The sequence below is a fragment of the Triturus cristatus genome, chromosome 10 (genome assembly GCF_964204655.1).
Source record: "Triturus cristatus chromosome 10, aTriCri1.1, whole genome shotgun sequence".
NCBI lineage: Eukaryota > Metazoa > Chordata > Amphibia > Caudata > Salamandridae > Triturus > Triturus cristatus.
Genome location: NC_140593.1, coordinates 460854741 through 460871484, shown reverse-complemented (window position 1 = coordinate 460871484; position 16744 = coordinate 460854741). Strand labels below are relative to the sequence as shown.

The 16744-nt window shown below is 44.6% G+C and overlaps 1 protein-coding gene across 1 annotated transcript in view; it reads left to right on the top strand.

The window, feature by feature from the left end:
* CUL2 (cullin 2) overlaps positions 1–16744 on the top strand; it is a 537998-nt gene that overhangs the window by 463415 nt on the left and 57839 nt on the right. Inside the window, exon 19 of the mRNA XM_085631872.1 lies at positions 3435–3536. Within this exon, the coding sequence (XP_085487998.1) occupies positions 3435–3536 (102 nt within the window). The remainder of the gene's footprint in view (positions 1–3434; positions 3537–16744) is intronic.

The window sequence follows — 16744 nt, the reverse complement described above, 5'->3', positions numbered from 1 at the left end:
AATAAAGTTTCGGAGCAGCAAGATTTAATTCCACTGTTTAGGCTGCACTGCGGACTCCTGCAACGTTGGAAGCTTACCGGTACTTTTGTTCTAACATTATTCACCCTGTGGCATCTGGGAATTAATTCACGTCATGAATGGTGCGGTCACACAGTTTTACTTTCTGATAAGTGTTCCTCTCCAACGGATGTTACTTTACCTGGCCGCATTTTGTGAATTTGGAATTCAAACGTACACTCTGCACAACCCAGCAAGTTAAAATGGATTAATTTGTGTAATTTATTAATAAAGCTTTATTGAATTTTACTTCTTAACAGGTGGATTCTCGGGTACTAGTATCGAGTACCAGTGATGTTACCTCCAGACATGTTATTTGATATTTTAAATGTGCATTTATGTATATTCGTCTTGCAAAATCTGTTTATGCCTATGTGTTCTGTTCCTAAGGGAGGTAATTCTCCTATTACAGTGTGGATTTTGATATTCTGTTTCTTAGGGAAGTGTTTTCCCCTGTATGTGTATACTTGGTTTTGTTTATGCTTATTGGGGTTGAGCATTGGTTTTGTTTCATAGGGAGATGTGTTCCCCTATAGGGAGACGTTTTTCCCGTTTTTCCCCTATTACAGTGTTCAGAGTATCATAGGGAGGTGTATTTTCCCTATTACAAGTGTGGTGAGTCTTTGGGAGGTGTTTTCCCCTATAGGGAGTTGTTTTTTTTTCCCCCTATTACAGTATTGGGAATTTTGGAGTATCATAGGGAAAGTTTTTTTCCCTATTACAGTGTTCGCAGAGTCTTTGGGAGGTGTTTTTCCCCTATAGGGAGGTGTTTTTCCCCTATTACAGTATTTGGAATTTTGGAGTATCATAGGGAAAGTTTTTTTTTTTTCCTATTACAGTCTTCGGAGAGTCTTTGGGAGGTGTTTTTCCCCTATAGGGAGGTGTTTTTCCCCTATTACAGTATTTGGAATTTTGGAGTATCATAGGGAAAGGTTTTTCCCTATTACAGTGTTCAAGGAGTCTTTGGGAGGTGTCTTCCCCTATAGGGAGGTGTTTTCCCTATTGCAGTCTAAGGGTGGTGTTGTAGTTTCTAAGGGAGGTGTATTCCCCTATAGGGTGGTGTGTTTACCCTATTACTTTTAATTTGTTGGTAGTGTGTACCCATCTAATTAGTTTTCCTAGGGAGGGGGATGGGGTTCATTATTCTTTTGTTATAGATATTTTTCTTGCGAGTATTTGCTGATTTGATGTATATTTACTTGCATAATGTATTTTCTTATTGATTCCTGTTTATGTAAGCGATGGTATTTTGGTGATATCTTGATTTGATGCATTTATATCTTTATGCTTAGTTTTCGTAAGGAAGGGAGATGTGTTATAACCTATTGTTGTTGTGGTGCATCTTCCTTATTAATATTCTGTCCCTTGCTGAAGAATCGGTGACAGATGTGGTTTTGGTAAAGTTGGCATTCTATGTGGTGGCTTGTGCTGTGGATATATTAATTTTCTTGAGTTGCTTATTGATGTTTTTGAGATGGTTTTGAGTTTAGTAAAACAAAAGTGTGTTTTTAGTTTGGCGTTATGAGTGTGTATGTAAGGTTTCGTGTGACAATTGCACCTGTTTTCTTGATCTTTGGAGGAACTAAGTTTCCTAGGTTTTTAGGTCGAGCCTAGGCAGCGCATACGCTGTCTCTTTGAGACATGCTGCATTCACTCTGTGGACTTGCAACCCACCCATTTCCTTTTTATTCGTCCCTTTGATTGTCGTTCAAAAATGCTTGCTGGCTAGTGGTTAATCTTTCCTCTTTGTCCCTTCTTTTTGTGTATGGTTTCCTCCCACAGAGCACCGCTCAATTGCTGTTAACTTTTTTCTCTGACTTTCAAGTGTGAGGATTTCCCGCAAACCCCTCCCACTTTGCTGCTTTTTGCTTTATGGTGCCTCGGTCACCTCACCTATAGCAGCCCATTTTTGCAGCACAGTTAAAGACAAGGCTTAGGCAACTCCTGTCGCATTTTAACCAACACTGTGTATATAATGTGAACTCGAGTGACCCAAATGTGTTCGAGCACCTTACCTGAGCTCTAGTTACATTAGTTACATTACACAATGTCAGATTAATTTTTGGGGGCATTTTTATAGAGCACGAACTCTACTGACCCAAAGGTATTGAAGCACTTTACAATACCGCCAATTGCATTACACAAGATCAGGCTTTTAAAAAAAAAATAGGTGCACGAAGATTAAGTGATGCTGACGCCGTCCCTGTTTATTCTTTATTTTCCCTCAACCTGACAAAACCCCAAACTATTCCAGACCACAAACCTTTCAGAGTGAAGCTTAAAACCTGGCTGTTCTAAACGTTTTCTTTATTTTCTCTTATGCCGTGACCGATTCCCTCCATCGAACCCACTACAGCGCCTTGAGACCCTTCTGGGTGATATGTGTGCTTAATAAAACCTAATAATATATAAATAATTAAGAGCAGCATTCGTCCCTCCCACCTACTCGTATGTCGCTGCATGCCCGCCTTTCTGCCTCTTCCTGTCATCCTCCTCCTCTTAGAGCTCTAATTTCAAAGCACATTCACGGCAGCTCCCAAGGGACTGTCAGACATTTCTTGCTTTATAATGTGAACTCAAGCGACCCGAAGATGTTGGAGTGCTTTACATGAGCACTAGTTACATTACACAAGGTCAGGTTAATTGTTTTGTTTTTAGATGCACTGAGATTAAGTGATGTCGACGCCTTCCCTGTTTATTCATTATTTTCCCTCTACCTGACAAATGGGAGCATTGTGTTGTTGTTGCTATGTCCAGTGCTCCTATAGCCAAGGGGCTGGTTTCATAGTCTGTTTGATACTCTAGTGATGCAGTCGCACACAGAATGTTGTAGCGCTGTTGACTTGCATCGAGGCACTTGTCTTTCAGTTTGTGCATTAAAAAGAGCCTTGGAATGTGTCCATATATGTTTCCTGAGGCAAGCATGTTTTCCTGAATCAGACTGCATGAACCAGCGTGTGATGATTGTATATCTCTCTAGTCCCTGGCGGCTCAGCACCCAAGATAACGTACTGCATGGCTAAATACTTATAAGGTCCCAAAGGCGAGACCTATTGGCTATGCCAATACTTGTTAATAAGTTTGTAAGTAAGGATGATTTTTTAGGAGAGTTTGTGTTAGTAATTTGGTCATGATTGTACTTAATCAGCTTTGAATAATAAAATGATTTTCTTTTGAAAGTCAGTTTTTTTGGGAGAGGAGCCCACTTTAAGAGAAATAACTAGTTAGCCATACCTACACAATGTGGTAATATGATCATCTTTTTAGACTGAGAGTTTGTACAATGAAGTTTTATGTTTTTAATTTTGGAATGGTATGCTGTGATGTAAATAATAATTTATTTTTTGCTTAATAGCCAATCTCTTTATTTCCTACAGGAAGACATAGACCTAGAATCCACGTTCTCATTAAATATGACGTTCAGCAGTAAAAGAACAAAATTTAAGATTACTACACCAATGCAGAAGGACACCCCACAGGTAACTAAAGTTTTAGCTGTTTTGAGCTTGATTCTGTATCATTTTATGATTGAACATAATCAAATTACTTTAATTCTCCCATTGTTTCTGTTTCTAGTTCCATCCTTTTGACTGCTTTATTTCTCGTAGCTAGGAAAGGTATTAAAAGATGTGATTGCAAAATATGTGATCATTGCATTTACTGGTTGTGATGAATGTCCCTTGTACAGTTTAAGACCAGATCACTACAAATGTCACCGTATTTTGCCTTGCTGTTACATATATGCAGACAAGCCTACCACAGCCTTATTATTTGTCTGCAAGATCAGATGTTTATTGTGGTTTTGTAGAGGACAAGAGTTCAGATGCACAAACAACCAATAGACACAATAATGTATTGTTCAGGCTGGTACCTGTCTTTTGAATGCAGAAACTTCTTTAATCACTCGGTGTTACTTAATACTACACAGCACAATTTGGGGAATGCAACACTGGGTTAAAGTCCTGCTTTTGATCTTGAGGTGCTACACCATTTGGCAAACACCCCTACCTTCCCTCCCAAATACCCCGTACTTGAGGATTTCACCAGTGTCTCATGTCCCTGGTAACCTTATTTGGGACACTGTGCTGGATAGAGAAATATGCAGTTCAGTCAGTCACCCCCAAGGCATATATGTACCCAACAGTTCACTTCACGTTTCACTTCATGCGATTATAGTAATGCAATCTTGGTTCATGCAGCAGATCTGCGCGGACTCTGACCAGAGCCAACCCGCCTTTGGTGATGGCACTGGTAATGAGGGGGGAGTACTTTCCCCAAAATTATGAAGACAATTGTTTAGCTGTATTTACGGAATGCCAGTGAGTCGGACACTCTCCCAGTGCTTCCAAGAGAAGAGTGTGCCTCCTTCGCCATGGCGATGGGAAGTGCAGTGGCAGTTTTAGACTTGCAATTGCCCACAATGCAAGTCAAAACCGATTTTCTAACAAAGGTTTTGCAAACTTCATCAGAGCTTTTACTCCCATTTAATGAGGCCCTGACTGACACCCAAGGCCTGTATCTCCCCTCCAGTTAACAGGCAGGTTGTCAGACACCACAACCCGGCGCTAGGCAAACTGAAGTTTTTCACACCCGGCCAAGCGCTTCGGTCAGTCGGTGCCAGATGTTTGCTGGTGGATGGGGATGCGGTTGACACAATCTTTCCGGCAGTCCCAGAGGAATTCAGGCCAATTTGGCTTGAACCATCCAGGATGGTGAGAACACCACAATGCTTGCTCGGGACTGGACACTACTGACTGCTCTAGCTGAGCAGTTCGCACTAGCATGGTGCTTCGGCAGCATGCTTAGAATCTAATCAATGGGCATCTCTGGAGATGTGCAAGCCTCTTTAATATGGAAATATCAATAGGGTAACTGTTAATGTAAGAGGAAAAATGGTACATGTGAGGGGATCTTCCTATTTAGGAAGTAGTGCCCTCACTCATGCTTCATCATCGGGCTTTTGCTCCTCGTGGGTTCAGCGCTGCAATACCCCTCGGGCCCTGCGATAGGGCTGTTTGGCAGAGATCTTTTAATCAAATAGCTGTAATGGTGATTGCGGGTTTGTGGGGTAAGGGAGGGGGTGAGTTAAAAATACCCGAGGAGTAAAAGAAAACACATTTATTCCGGGGTTCCCTTGGTAGGTGTAAAAGCAATGTGTTAATTGTTACCTCCTAATAATGAGGAGAAACAATTCAGCGACTGGTGCAGATAGTTTAGGTCAACTTGTTTCACGCCTTATTGGTCCTGGAGGAATCCATGGCGTTTCATCAGGACCAAAAGAATGATAAATGAATATCCCTACCCTAAGTCAGGGTTGGGAAGATTAGTGCTCTTATCTAATGATTACCAAATTATACTCACACAAAGTTGTAAATAGAGAAAGTACCTATTAGGGGGTAAAACAAATGTGGTTGTCCTATGTTCCAGACCTACAATTGTGAATTTTGTGCCCCTTAGGTCATAGCAGATGACTGCGTCAATGCTGCGGTGTTAAATATAGTCAGCACGGAGTGAAGCATAATCACCTACCCCATCGTCTGCTAGCCATTTATATAGACATTCCTATTTGATGAGAAGGCTGATTTGGAACGCTTTAAAGAAAAATAGGCCACTGAGCATTTCCGAGACCTTTCTATCACAGCATGACAGAATGCTCACCAGTTTTGCCATTTTCAAGGCTACTCCACCAGTTTGACACACCACCCACACCAAGGCCCGCTGCCTGAGCAACAGGCATCCCAGTCCTTTTGTGGTCGGGTAGCCAGCAGACAATGCACATGTCATCAAGGGCAGCACACTCCCAAGTCCATCACCCCTCCAGCATCTGCCTCCAAGCCGTTTTAGTTTGCCCTTAAGTGGCACACAACCTTCCTTTAGGAAGCAAGATCAGATATTTCATCCAAGGGTGGCAAAATTTAACATCCGATAGGTGGGTCCTCCAAATCACTTAACAAGTCTGTCATGCCGTTCCTTTTCGACCCGCCTGATTTCCTCCCCAGATTCAAATATTTCTGATGAGCAATTGTCCATCTTGCTCCAATAAGTGGAGGTTCTTAAAGCCAAAGAAGCCAGAGAGAGGGTTCTGGCCTCGGAAATACAGACTGGCTGTTACTCTCATTATTTCCTTGTGCCGAAGAACGATGAATGCCTTCATTCTATTTGATACTTGCCCTCTGAATGCACAAATTTAAGATGCTCAAGCTGGCCCAGATTCTGTCTGCCCTGGATCTAGGTTACTGGATGGTAGCTTTGGACTTGCAGTAAACTTATTTCCATGTACACACTCTTAAGTCCAAAAGATGCCTCTTGGAGTTCATGGTAGGCAGGAGCATTTTCAAATTGCATTGCTTCCCTTCAGCCTCACCAGGGGCCCAGAAGTGATGGTGGTAGTCGCAGCAAAACTTCAAAGGTTGGTATACCAGTTTCCTGTCTTCCTGGATACAGTTCCCCAACAAGTCCAGGACTTTCAGGCTATGATCGCAAAGTTTCAGCCTCAGTCCTGGGCCATGGTGAGAGTGGCTCTAAGGCTACTGGTCCTCTTGGAATCCTGTATCCTGCTGGAGGACTATGCCTTGTGACATTTTCACACTCTGCAATGGAACCTGCAGTCTCAGTGGGCCCAGCACCAAGAGAAACGTATCGGATCCCATCCAGCTTTTGGAGGAGATTGTATAATACCTGCAGTAGTGGCTCAGTTTGTTGGACCAGTGGCAGACACCTCTCCTTGCCCCACACAGCTGATGGTGGTGACAGATGTGCCACTGCTGGGATGGGGAGGTAATCTGGGAGAGGTGGAGATCATAGGACTCTGGTTGCCAGCAGACCTGTTTCCACATCAACCTGTTAAAGTTGCTGGCCTTTCTTCTGACTCTGAAAGCCTTCTTATGTCCAACAGAGGGAGGCTGGTTCAGGTTCTCGAGGGTAACCGCACTGCCATGTGGTATTGCAACAAGCAGGATGGGGTGGTATCTTGAGTTCTGTGCAAGGAGGCACTTCGCCTCTGGTGCCGGCTGAAGCAACAGAGTGTTTCTTTGATAGTGAACCACCTGACCGGATCTTTGAATGCCAGGGCTGACAAGCTCAGTTGGCAGCAACTGGCGGATCACAAATGGTGGTTCCACTTCAAGGTGGCTAAGGCATCGTCCTGCACGGAGGAGAACCTTGGCTAGATCTGTTCGCCACCGTAGAGAACATGCAGTGATAAAACATTTGCGCGCTTGAGTTTCCAAAAAGGCACTCCCTTAAAGACGCTTTCCACTTAGAGTGGAGCATTGGACCTCTGTATGCCTTTCTGCCTCTACCTGTCCTGGCCAGAATTTTGAAGAAGATCAGGAACGTTCATGCTGAAGTTATCCTATTGGCCCCAGATTTGGGAACGCAGAGTATGGTACCAGAAACTTCTGGGCACGAAAATCAGGCTTCACCTTTGGGAAGGCTGCCTGTTACAGAAACATTGCAGGTTCCTGCACCAACACCTGCACAATTTGCATCTCCGTGCTTGGAGATTAAGCAGCAGCAGTTGACTTCATTCAATCATCTTCCTGAAGGGTATGTCATCTCTGCTGCCAGGTGTCGTTTTACAAAGTCTGTCTACGCTGGGTGCTGGGACAAGTTTTAAGCCTGGTGTGGCATCTGTACTACTCATTTATTGTAGGCCAAACTATTGGATCTCCGATTGTTTGTTTTATTTCTAAAATAGCAAGGATTTACATTGGGCCCCCTTAAAAGTTATCTGTCCGGCCTCTGTTTTGACAAGATTTTCTAAAGATTTGACTCATTTATTACCTCCTAATCTGATGTTTCAGTGGGATCTTAATTTGGTTATCACTTTACTCATGTGCCTGCCATTCGAACCCATGTTCAGCTGTCCCTTAAATCTCCTGACTCTGAAGACTGTTTCTCTTGTCGGAACATTGGCTTTCTGCAGGAGCAATCTCTAAGCTATCTCGGTGCAGCCACCATAGCCCACCTTTTTTCCAGTCAAAATGGTACTGCGGACTAAGGTGGCCTTTTTGCTTAATATTGTTAGGTATTTTTATATTGTCCAATCCATCGCACTTACAAAGTTCTTTACCCTGCCTAGTCCCTCAAAAGAGGAGGAGCGACTCTATCGGCTGCAACTTTAAAAGAGCTTTGAGTTTCAACATTGATGGCTCTAAAGTTCATCGGGTGGACAAACCCCACTTTGTAGGTTTCTCTGGGGAAAAGAAAGGCAAGGTAGTGGGGGGGATAGTCCTCTGCATTAAAATCTGCTGTGCACTGGCCAAGAAGCAGCCTCTAGAGTGGTTGAGGGTCCATTGCATACAGAGCACAGCCTGCTACTACTGCACTGGCACGCAGAGTGCTTGTACTTGACATCTGTCAGGCTGCAATATGGACATCAATATACGTTCACAGAGCATTACTGCCCTGACAGCCAGGTCCAATGGGAAGGGCATTTTGTTTGCTGGGACCTGCAGATCTTTTTTATCTGAGCCATTCCACAGATTCACCACCTTGGGAGGTGTTGCTTTTCTATCTAGTCTAAAGGTGAGGAATCTGCAGTTAGGGGTATTCATCAGTCTAACAAGTTACATACCTTCAGTAACACTTTTTCTGGTGGATACTTTAACTGCAGATTCTTCACTGTCCTTCTCCCAGTTATGTGGAATGGTGTCCTTTTCAATGTAAAAAGGTCCCAATCTAGGAATCTGCACTCTGATATTGCTGATTATTGTTGGTCTCTGCATCCGAGGGCACTGACAGCCAAGAAAGAAACTGACTTGAGCGTGCCGGGGTTGTACTTGCATACAGCTCCATTCGTTACTTCCAGGGTGGTGTAAAGTCGGCATGGAGCTACACCACGCCATCTACCGGCACACTGGCGCAATGCGGTTAAATCTTCCGGATCCAGTCTGGGGATATACTGTAGGTGAGAAATCTTCATTTAGATAGAGTATCCACCAGAAATAGAATTACCAAAGGCAAGTAATGCACCAGGAATGTCAGTGCAAGGATTTGGAGTTCACATAACAGCAGAACGTTACATAAAAGTGGTTCAGGAGACTACGATCTGTGACAGAGTCAAAGGTCTGGTCAAACTAATAAATCACAAGCAGTCTATATGCTGCATCCACCCCTCTGATTCACCAAGGGTATGGAGAGTAGTCATATGCCCTTTATGAGGGTATGCTTGGTGTGCCATAATGGGACATCTCATTACTAGGGGCCAGACTAAGCCTCTGCGCACAAGCTAGATAGTTCCGATGCAAGTGAAAACAAAAAGTCACGCTACTACTTTCACGTGCAGTCAGCTGGGGTACATGCCTCTTCACCTCACCAGAGACATTCTCATTCCACCACAGGCATCCTGCTCAATTCCAAATGCACCGAAGGAGGTTACTGTAAGGTTAAGCCAAGCGCTAGTCTCTAAAATCAGTTATGAAGTGCTGTAGTGGTGTGATGGCCACAAGAGCGCTAATTTGGTAAAAATATCATGCTGTCTAAATACTTTCTTAATCACGCACGATATTCATCCTCCAAGCTCCACACCCCATAGAACTATTCAAGTGACCAAATAAAACTGGATCCATTGAGTACATAGCTATTTTGTGTCACCAGGAAAGACAATAGATTAAGTGAAATTGTGACCCATAGAAGCCTCATCACAGTTATACAAAGATTTTTTGCAGCTTTTGTAGTTGCTTGGAAGGGTTGCGTAAGAAAGGCATTAATGATTTGCAGGCTGCCCACTCTTGTGTCCTGGTCTTGGCAAAACATTGCTGTTCTTTTTTTTGTTGTTGTTTTTGTTTTTGGTTAACAAGCCAGGAATACCAGTTTCATATTTTTCCTATTGGCAGGAAGTCAGCACTGCATAGTAACAAGCATCCTTCCTGTATTTGTGATTTTAATTCGTGCAAAGTGGGCTGTCTTTTTCTCTAGATGTCATTTTCCTCTTAGGAAAAGCTTAGCTTTATTGTGCACTAATAATGCAGATAAGCCTGACATACCAAAGGTATATTTCTAGATCTTAGTAGCATAATGCAAAATGCACTCCCAAATATATTTCAGTAAGCAATAAACTTTTTTCTGCTATCAGAACAGAAATTATGTGCTTATGGCTAATGTTGTGCATTCCCCTGGCACCAGTGTAAGGTTGCTTATGTATGTTCAGTTAAACCCTCCACCCAGGTCTTGAGGGCATAGACCGATCTTGTCAATATCTCTCATTTAAAGCCTCGGTAACCTGCTGACAGTGACCTTCTTGTATGGACCTCTTAAACGGCAGAAAAACACTTTATAACTACAAATAAAGTGAAATGGCTCCTGAAGGGAATTGTGGTGATAAATCCCTTCCTCCTTGGATAGGGAGGCCAATAATTACATGTATCTGATAGAGACATCTAGCACAGATTCCTTACGTTTGAACTTCAAGGCGTCAGGCTGGATTTGGAAGATTTTTGATAGCGGTACCCTTGCACGCCTATAGGTGGCATCGGTCGACTCAGTGTGATGCCATAGGTCCGACATCGAAGGCGCCACCCCAGCGTGCTAACGTCCGTTCTTCTTTTTTTTTTTCACGCCACCCATGGCAGATCTGTCGAAGAGAGCTAACCTCTGTCACTTTTTGACAGACTTGTTTCGACTTTTTATCGAGTCCTCTTAGCGTGTAGATATGTCCAAGAATATCCCGGGGTTCAAGCCGTGTGGCGTCTGTCACCAGGCCATGTCGGGTACGGACCCCCACCTGGTTTGTCTCTGGTGCCTGGCACGCGGCCACGACACAAAGTCGTGCTCCTATTGCCGGGCCATGGCGCTGAAGGCTTTGAGGGATTGGCCCCTAAAGCTAATTGCGGCCCAGCGTACGGTGCCACGAAGGGCGCCTCGTCAATCTCGCTCCTGGTCGAGAGGAAGGTCCGAGCACCACACCAGTCGTTTTCTTCAAAGTCCTCGCGGTCAGGTAAGAACAATCATAAAAAGCACGAGACGGAGAAGCCTCGGTGTTTGAGGCCTTGCTCCGCAGAGCTGTTGCCTGGGTCAACTCCGCATTTCCCTCCACTCCCTTCCCGGGGCCTGGAGCGACCCCCGCCCAATTAAAAGAATTTTATGATGCCATATGTGCCATATTGGGGCGGCCTTACGCTACTGGTGCACTTTCGTGCCCCGCATGCTCAGCTGAAGGAGATCACATCCAGCTTTGTCCACGGCCTCCTCTTGGATCCGTTCCTGGATCCGGACCAGTGCCGGTCATACCCCTGCGACCTTTCCCGTTGCCGAGTCTGAGGCCCTTGGCGCTGCTGGCGCCCGCTGGTGGTGCCTCCCCCATTGTCATTCCGGATGACACTGACCCGCTCGAGCGTCCACTGACGCCAAGATAGGCGCCAACTGAGCCATACAGCTCCATGCCGTTCAACCTGCCCTATTCTGGAGAGCTAGGAATGTATGATGATGATGATAATTGAAAGGGGCAGCAGGATCCCTTGGAAATCCGGCAGCCCAATCAAGACCTGGACTGGTATGAGGACCTGGGTGATGCCAACGGCCTGGACACTTCTCCAGATTCTGGCATGCTGTCTCCCCCTGACATAGCTACAGAGGAGGGGGCCTCATTTGCAGTGGTGGTGTGTAGGGCTGCGAGGTCTTGGACCTGCAGCTTCCTACGGTGGCAGTCAAGACTAACTTCTTGACTGTGGTCCTGCAGCTTGGCGTCTCCACCTCGGACTGTAATTTTTGCTGGGGGGAAAAGCCGAAACACAATCTAAAGTGCCAGGTACAGCTTGGAAAAGGGTAGATAAGTGCAATTAAGATGAAATTTAATTGTTCATCTGCATTCTTTCCCTTCTGTAGCTGAGATGGTGCTGGGTCATAAAACATGGTGGACTTGGATACCAGTCATCTGATTAATATGTTAGTTGAGGGCTTTTTATTGATTGAACTCTTCTGATTACAAGGCTAGAGCTTTGTAGCTGCCCCAGTAATGAGAGAGAACTAAAAGACAAATGCAGGCCATAAAATTCAAAGCTCTTAGGAGATCATAGTAACATGACTAATATTCGATGCATGTCAAATTTTCTGACCAGTGATCCATGATGCTTATATTGGGCTGGAATTGCCCTGGTATTGTATAAACTATCCTCTACCAGGTGGTAGACACAATCAAGTGATCTTGACTTAGATTGAACCATTATCTGAGCTTAGAGCTGTGAGTAGTTCATTGGAGTAATGTCAGTCTGTGAAACACATTTTCACCACATTTTTCCCTCTCCATGCATCCACTTTTACTGCAATCCTCTAAAACGTTCACAATTTCCCAACAATGTAATCCTCTATTGATAAGACACCTGGCTCCTATTCCTAGATAGTGCAGAATCGAGTCACCACATATCATCAAACAATAACTCCAATAACCTCTTTAAATTCTTGGATGCTGACTGCTGGATTAGGTTTACAATCCTGATTCCCTATTGACCTTGAAACCAATCTGATTTTCACTGTATCTGAAACGAAGTTTGCAGCAACTACCCTAGCTTTCAAGTGTAAGAGCCTCTCTTCAGCCATCTATGATTACATCTTCGTTCTGATTAGTTTGTGTAGACCACAGAGTAGACTGTCTGGAATAGACAGTAATTGGGATTCATGGTTATTGTATTGATGCAGACTGAGATGTCTGCCTTTACATAATTATATTGATAAAATGTTGTGCACCATCAACAGAGTTTGGTTTGTCAGTCTCAAATAAGAGGTGGAAGGAGCCATTGCTGATGAAGAATTTCTGAAAGACATTTATGAGAGTGATCATGTGACTCATACAGACGACTCTTGTAATCATCGAGTTCATCACTTATTTTTTACTCTATACACTGATGTCAAACAAGGGTGTAGTCACTTACGATGTTATTGAGCAAGCCTCTTTACATCTCAGGATAATTCAGACTTCAGTCAAGTAATATGCTTCCTGACTGCCTTGGGTTGCAGACAGTGACTGAGAAGGCTCAACATCAGTCTCTCCTACATCTGCAACGCATACAAAAAGGAAGAGCCTTCTCAGAAGCTGAGCTTTATGAAGAGAGGTTGAGGTCATTGGAATGGCTATTTGTGAGTGATCAGTGCCCCAAAATGTTCTGATCGATTATATGCTACATGTGGAAAGACAGTATGCATTTCATCATCTCCCAACTCTAAATTCACCAGTGTGTGCTCTTCGTCTTCTCCGATAGTGCTGCCATATTGTCCTACTCCTCTGCCTCGATCTCCACCTCCACCACCACCCACAATTCCTCCTCCTCCGGCACCACTTCCACCAGCACCGATTTCTCCACCTAAGCCTGTGGAAGGCCCTCTTCCGAAGCCTAGAGTTTATCCGCGACTATCACGTTGGAGAACTCGCCATCATTCGTGCCTCTCCAGGCACCACCACAGGTCCCGGTGCTCTTTTTCTCTACCATCCTCCAGACTCTCTCACCATCATCATGTGTTTAGATCTAGATCTAGGTCACGTATAAGGTCAAGACCTCATTCGACCTACTATTCCACCTCCTCTTCCAACACAGGAAGATACTCTCCAAAGCTGTCGGAGTCTCCACAACCACAGGTTTCTCCAGTGGATGATGTCACTACCTTCCAGGAGGTCCTGGTGAGAGGAGCTGTGAAGTAAAACATCCCGATGTCAGTTCCAACACCATTCACATTGGTCATATTTGAGACACTTCACCACCGACAAATGTTCAGGCTTCCCCATCTTTTGGTTCTGGGTCTATTGGAACCAGCAATGGGCTTGTTCCTTACTCCAGCTTCAGCTAAATCTGCTCCATCGAGGCTACAAAAGAAATACAAACTTTGAGAGCAGGATCCACTCTTTCTACGCTCCGCCCCATGCCTTTGTCTACTGTACCACCAGACAAGGAAAGTAAGAAGCTCGATTCAGTGGGCCACAAGGTATGCGGTACTGCTGCTACCACCGTGAAGGCAGCAAGTGCATTAGCTTTTCTGGGCAGGTACAACAGGACATTATGGGAGTCCTTGCAGAAATATGCCGACAACCTTCCCAGAGACAAAAGGGAGGACTTCCTAGAGGTTGTCAATGTGGGGATGATGGTCTCCAACCAGATCAATAGTGCTGCAGCTGATTCATCCTTGCTAGCCGCCCATGAGTACTGTCACGGAATGACATTACGAAGACATTCATGGCACCTTCTCATAGCCCTCAAGCATGATCCCAACAATGGATCCTTGATCTTCCATTCTCTAGATCCACACTCTTCGGCAGTCACTTTACCAATGAGATGGCCTGGGTGAAGTCCGAAATGGAGATCCTCAAGGCAGTAGATGTCATAAAACAAAAGGATCAACGAAGGCACTACAAACCCTACCAATGGCGTTTTTTCACTCAGAGGGTTCAAACACCTCACTGATACCAAGGTAGCCAGCAAACCCAACAGCAGAAACCTTACCAACATCAGTGGCAGTAGCCTAAAGGGAGAGCCACTCAACAGCCTACACAGGGGGGAAAGCCTACAGCAGGTTCCCTCCCCCCCCCCCGCTTCCGTTGCCCACTTCAGTAGTAGGAAGTATTTTCCATTTTCTGACAGAGTGGCAATCCATCACAAAAGATGACTGGGTAATAAATATTGTTCGGAATGGGTATTCTCTCCAGTTCACCTATCCTCCATTGAATATTCCACCAAAACCATCCAATCTCCATCTACAGATGCTGAGCTTGAAAGCCAACATCCCTCTGCAGAAGCATGCGGTGGAGAATGTTCATCCCAAACAACAGGGATTTATACCTGATACTTTCCGGTGAAAAAGACAGGTCCCAGAAACGAGTTCAGATCCATTTGAAACTGGCAAAGTGAATTCACAAGAAAAGCTTCTACTGCTGACACTGCATCAGGTCTATCCCCGTTTCACCAGGGAGACTGGCTGTGCTCTGATCTAACCTCTAAGATGCGTACTTTCATATACCAATAGCCAAGAAGCATTGCATATTCTTGAGGTTAGTTGTGTGTCACAACCATTACCAATACAAAGTGCTTAAGTTCGGCTTCCAATCATCCCCCATAACTTTCTCGAAGTGTATGGCAGTGGTAGCTGCCGACCTCGGGAAGCATCGAGTTTTTGTCTGCTCCTTCCTAGACGATTGGCTCATCAAGGCGTCGATGCCTCAGGAAGCCTGTCTGCTTTACCTGTGGGCAAGCGATCAACTCCAAAGATTAGGGCTGCATATCAATCACAGCAAGTCAACGTCTACTCTGATTCAGACAATGCATTATTTGGGCGCCTTCATCGACACCAGTCAAGCAAGAGTGTGTCCTTCAGAGGAGAGACTATCAATCCGTCTTAAGTGTCATTCTCTCATGAAAGCCTTTCACCCGACAGTGAGGACAGTGTCCTCTCTCCTTGGCTTGATGGCTTCATGTATCTTTCTAACTCTGAATGCCCGTCTCCACATGCAACCTCTTCAGAAATGTCTTGAGAATCAGTGGGACCAACTCACAGGCAATTTGGAGGACAGGATCACACTCTTCCCCCCCAAAGCAGTGTCTGAAATGGAGGTGCTCTCCAACTAATATGCTTCAAGGGATACCATTTCATCAGGATGTTCCTTCCCAGACCATAGTAACAGATGCCTTGTTACTAGGATGGGAAGCACACATGGGTCACCTCCAAATCCGTGGAACATGGTGTCAGAGAAAGATGACCTACTACATCAGTCTCCTAGAACTCCATGCAGTTCATCTGGCGTTGAAAGATTTTCTCTTGTCATTCAAGGCTCAATCGCTGCTTGTTCAGACAGATAACATGACAACCATGTTCTACCTCAAAAAGCAGAGTTCCAAACGTTTATCTCTACGAGACCCAGGCGATTTGGAAGTGGCTGATTGCCAGAGACCTGCGGATCACGGCAACTCCTCTCCCAGGTGTTCAAAATGTTCAAGCAGACTCCCTAAGCAGAGTCCTGAAGGAAAACCATGAATGGGTCCTTCACAATGATGTTGTGCAAAACATCTTCGGGCATAGGGATCTCCGTACATCAACTTGTTCGCCACAATAGAAAACAGAAAATGCGCCTCGAGGTTCTTCCAACCAGGGACACTGAGGAATTCCATGTGGATCGACGGGTTCGGCAAATTTCTCTACGCCTTTCCTCCGATCTCCTAGATTCCATCGGTCCTCCTCAAACTGTCTTACTCGAGAGCCAGAATGATCTTGATTGCTCCAGAATGGTCACGTCAATGGTGGTTCAAGGACCTTCACCGGTCAGAGCATCCACATCTCAAGCTGCCATACAGACAGGATCTTCTTAAGAAATTCAGAGGCCAGATGGTTAACCCCAATCTCTCCTTTTTGAATTTGGCAGTATGGCTCCTGAGCTAATTCAGTATGGACACGTGTGAGAAGGTGGCCTGATATATGCTGTCCACTAGTTCTAGTGGGCACCTTGTATCAGTCCAAACAACCCCTTATGGTGAATGGTTAAAGACAACCTTATGTGAAAGCTATCCTAGTGATAGCTATGGAGAGCAGCCTTCAGGCTAAGTCTTGAAGGAATGTAAAGCAGCTTGTTTTACCAGTCTATAATCTCTTGAATGATCAAATGAAAGGACAACCACACCAGGTATAGATTTAAAATATATGTATTTAGGTTAACACACACCCCTCTATTCTCTTTATGAGACTGGAGTTCGAAATACTTAAGTTACAAGTG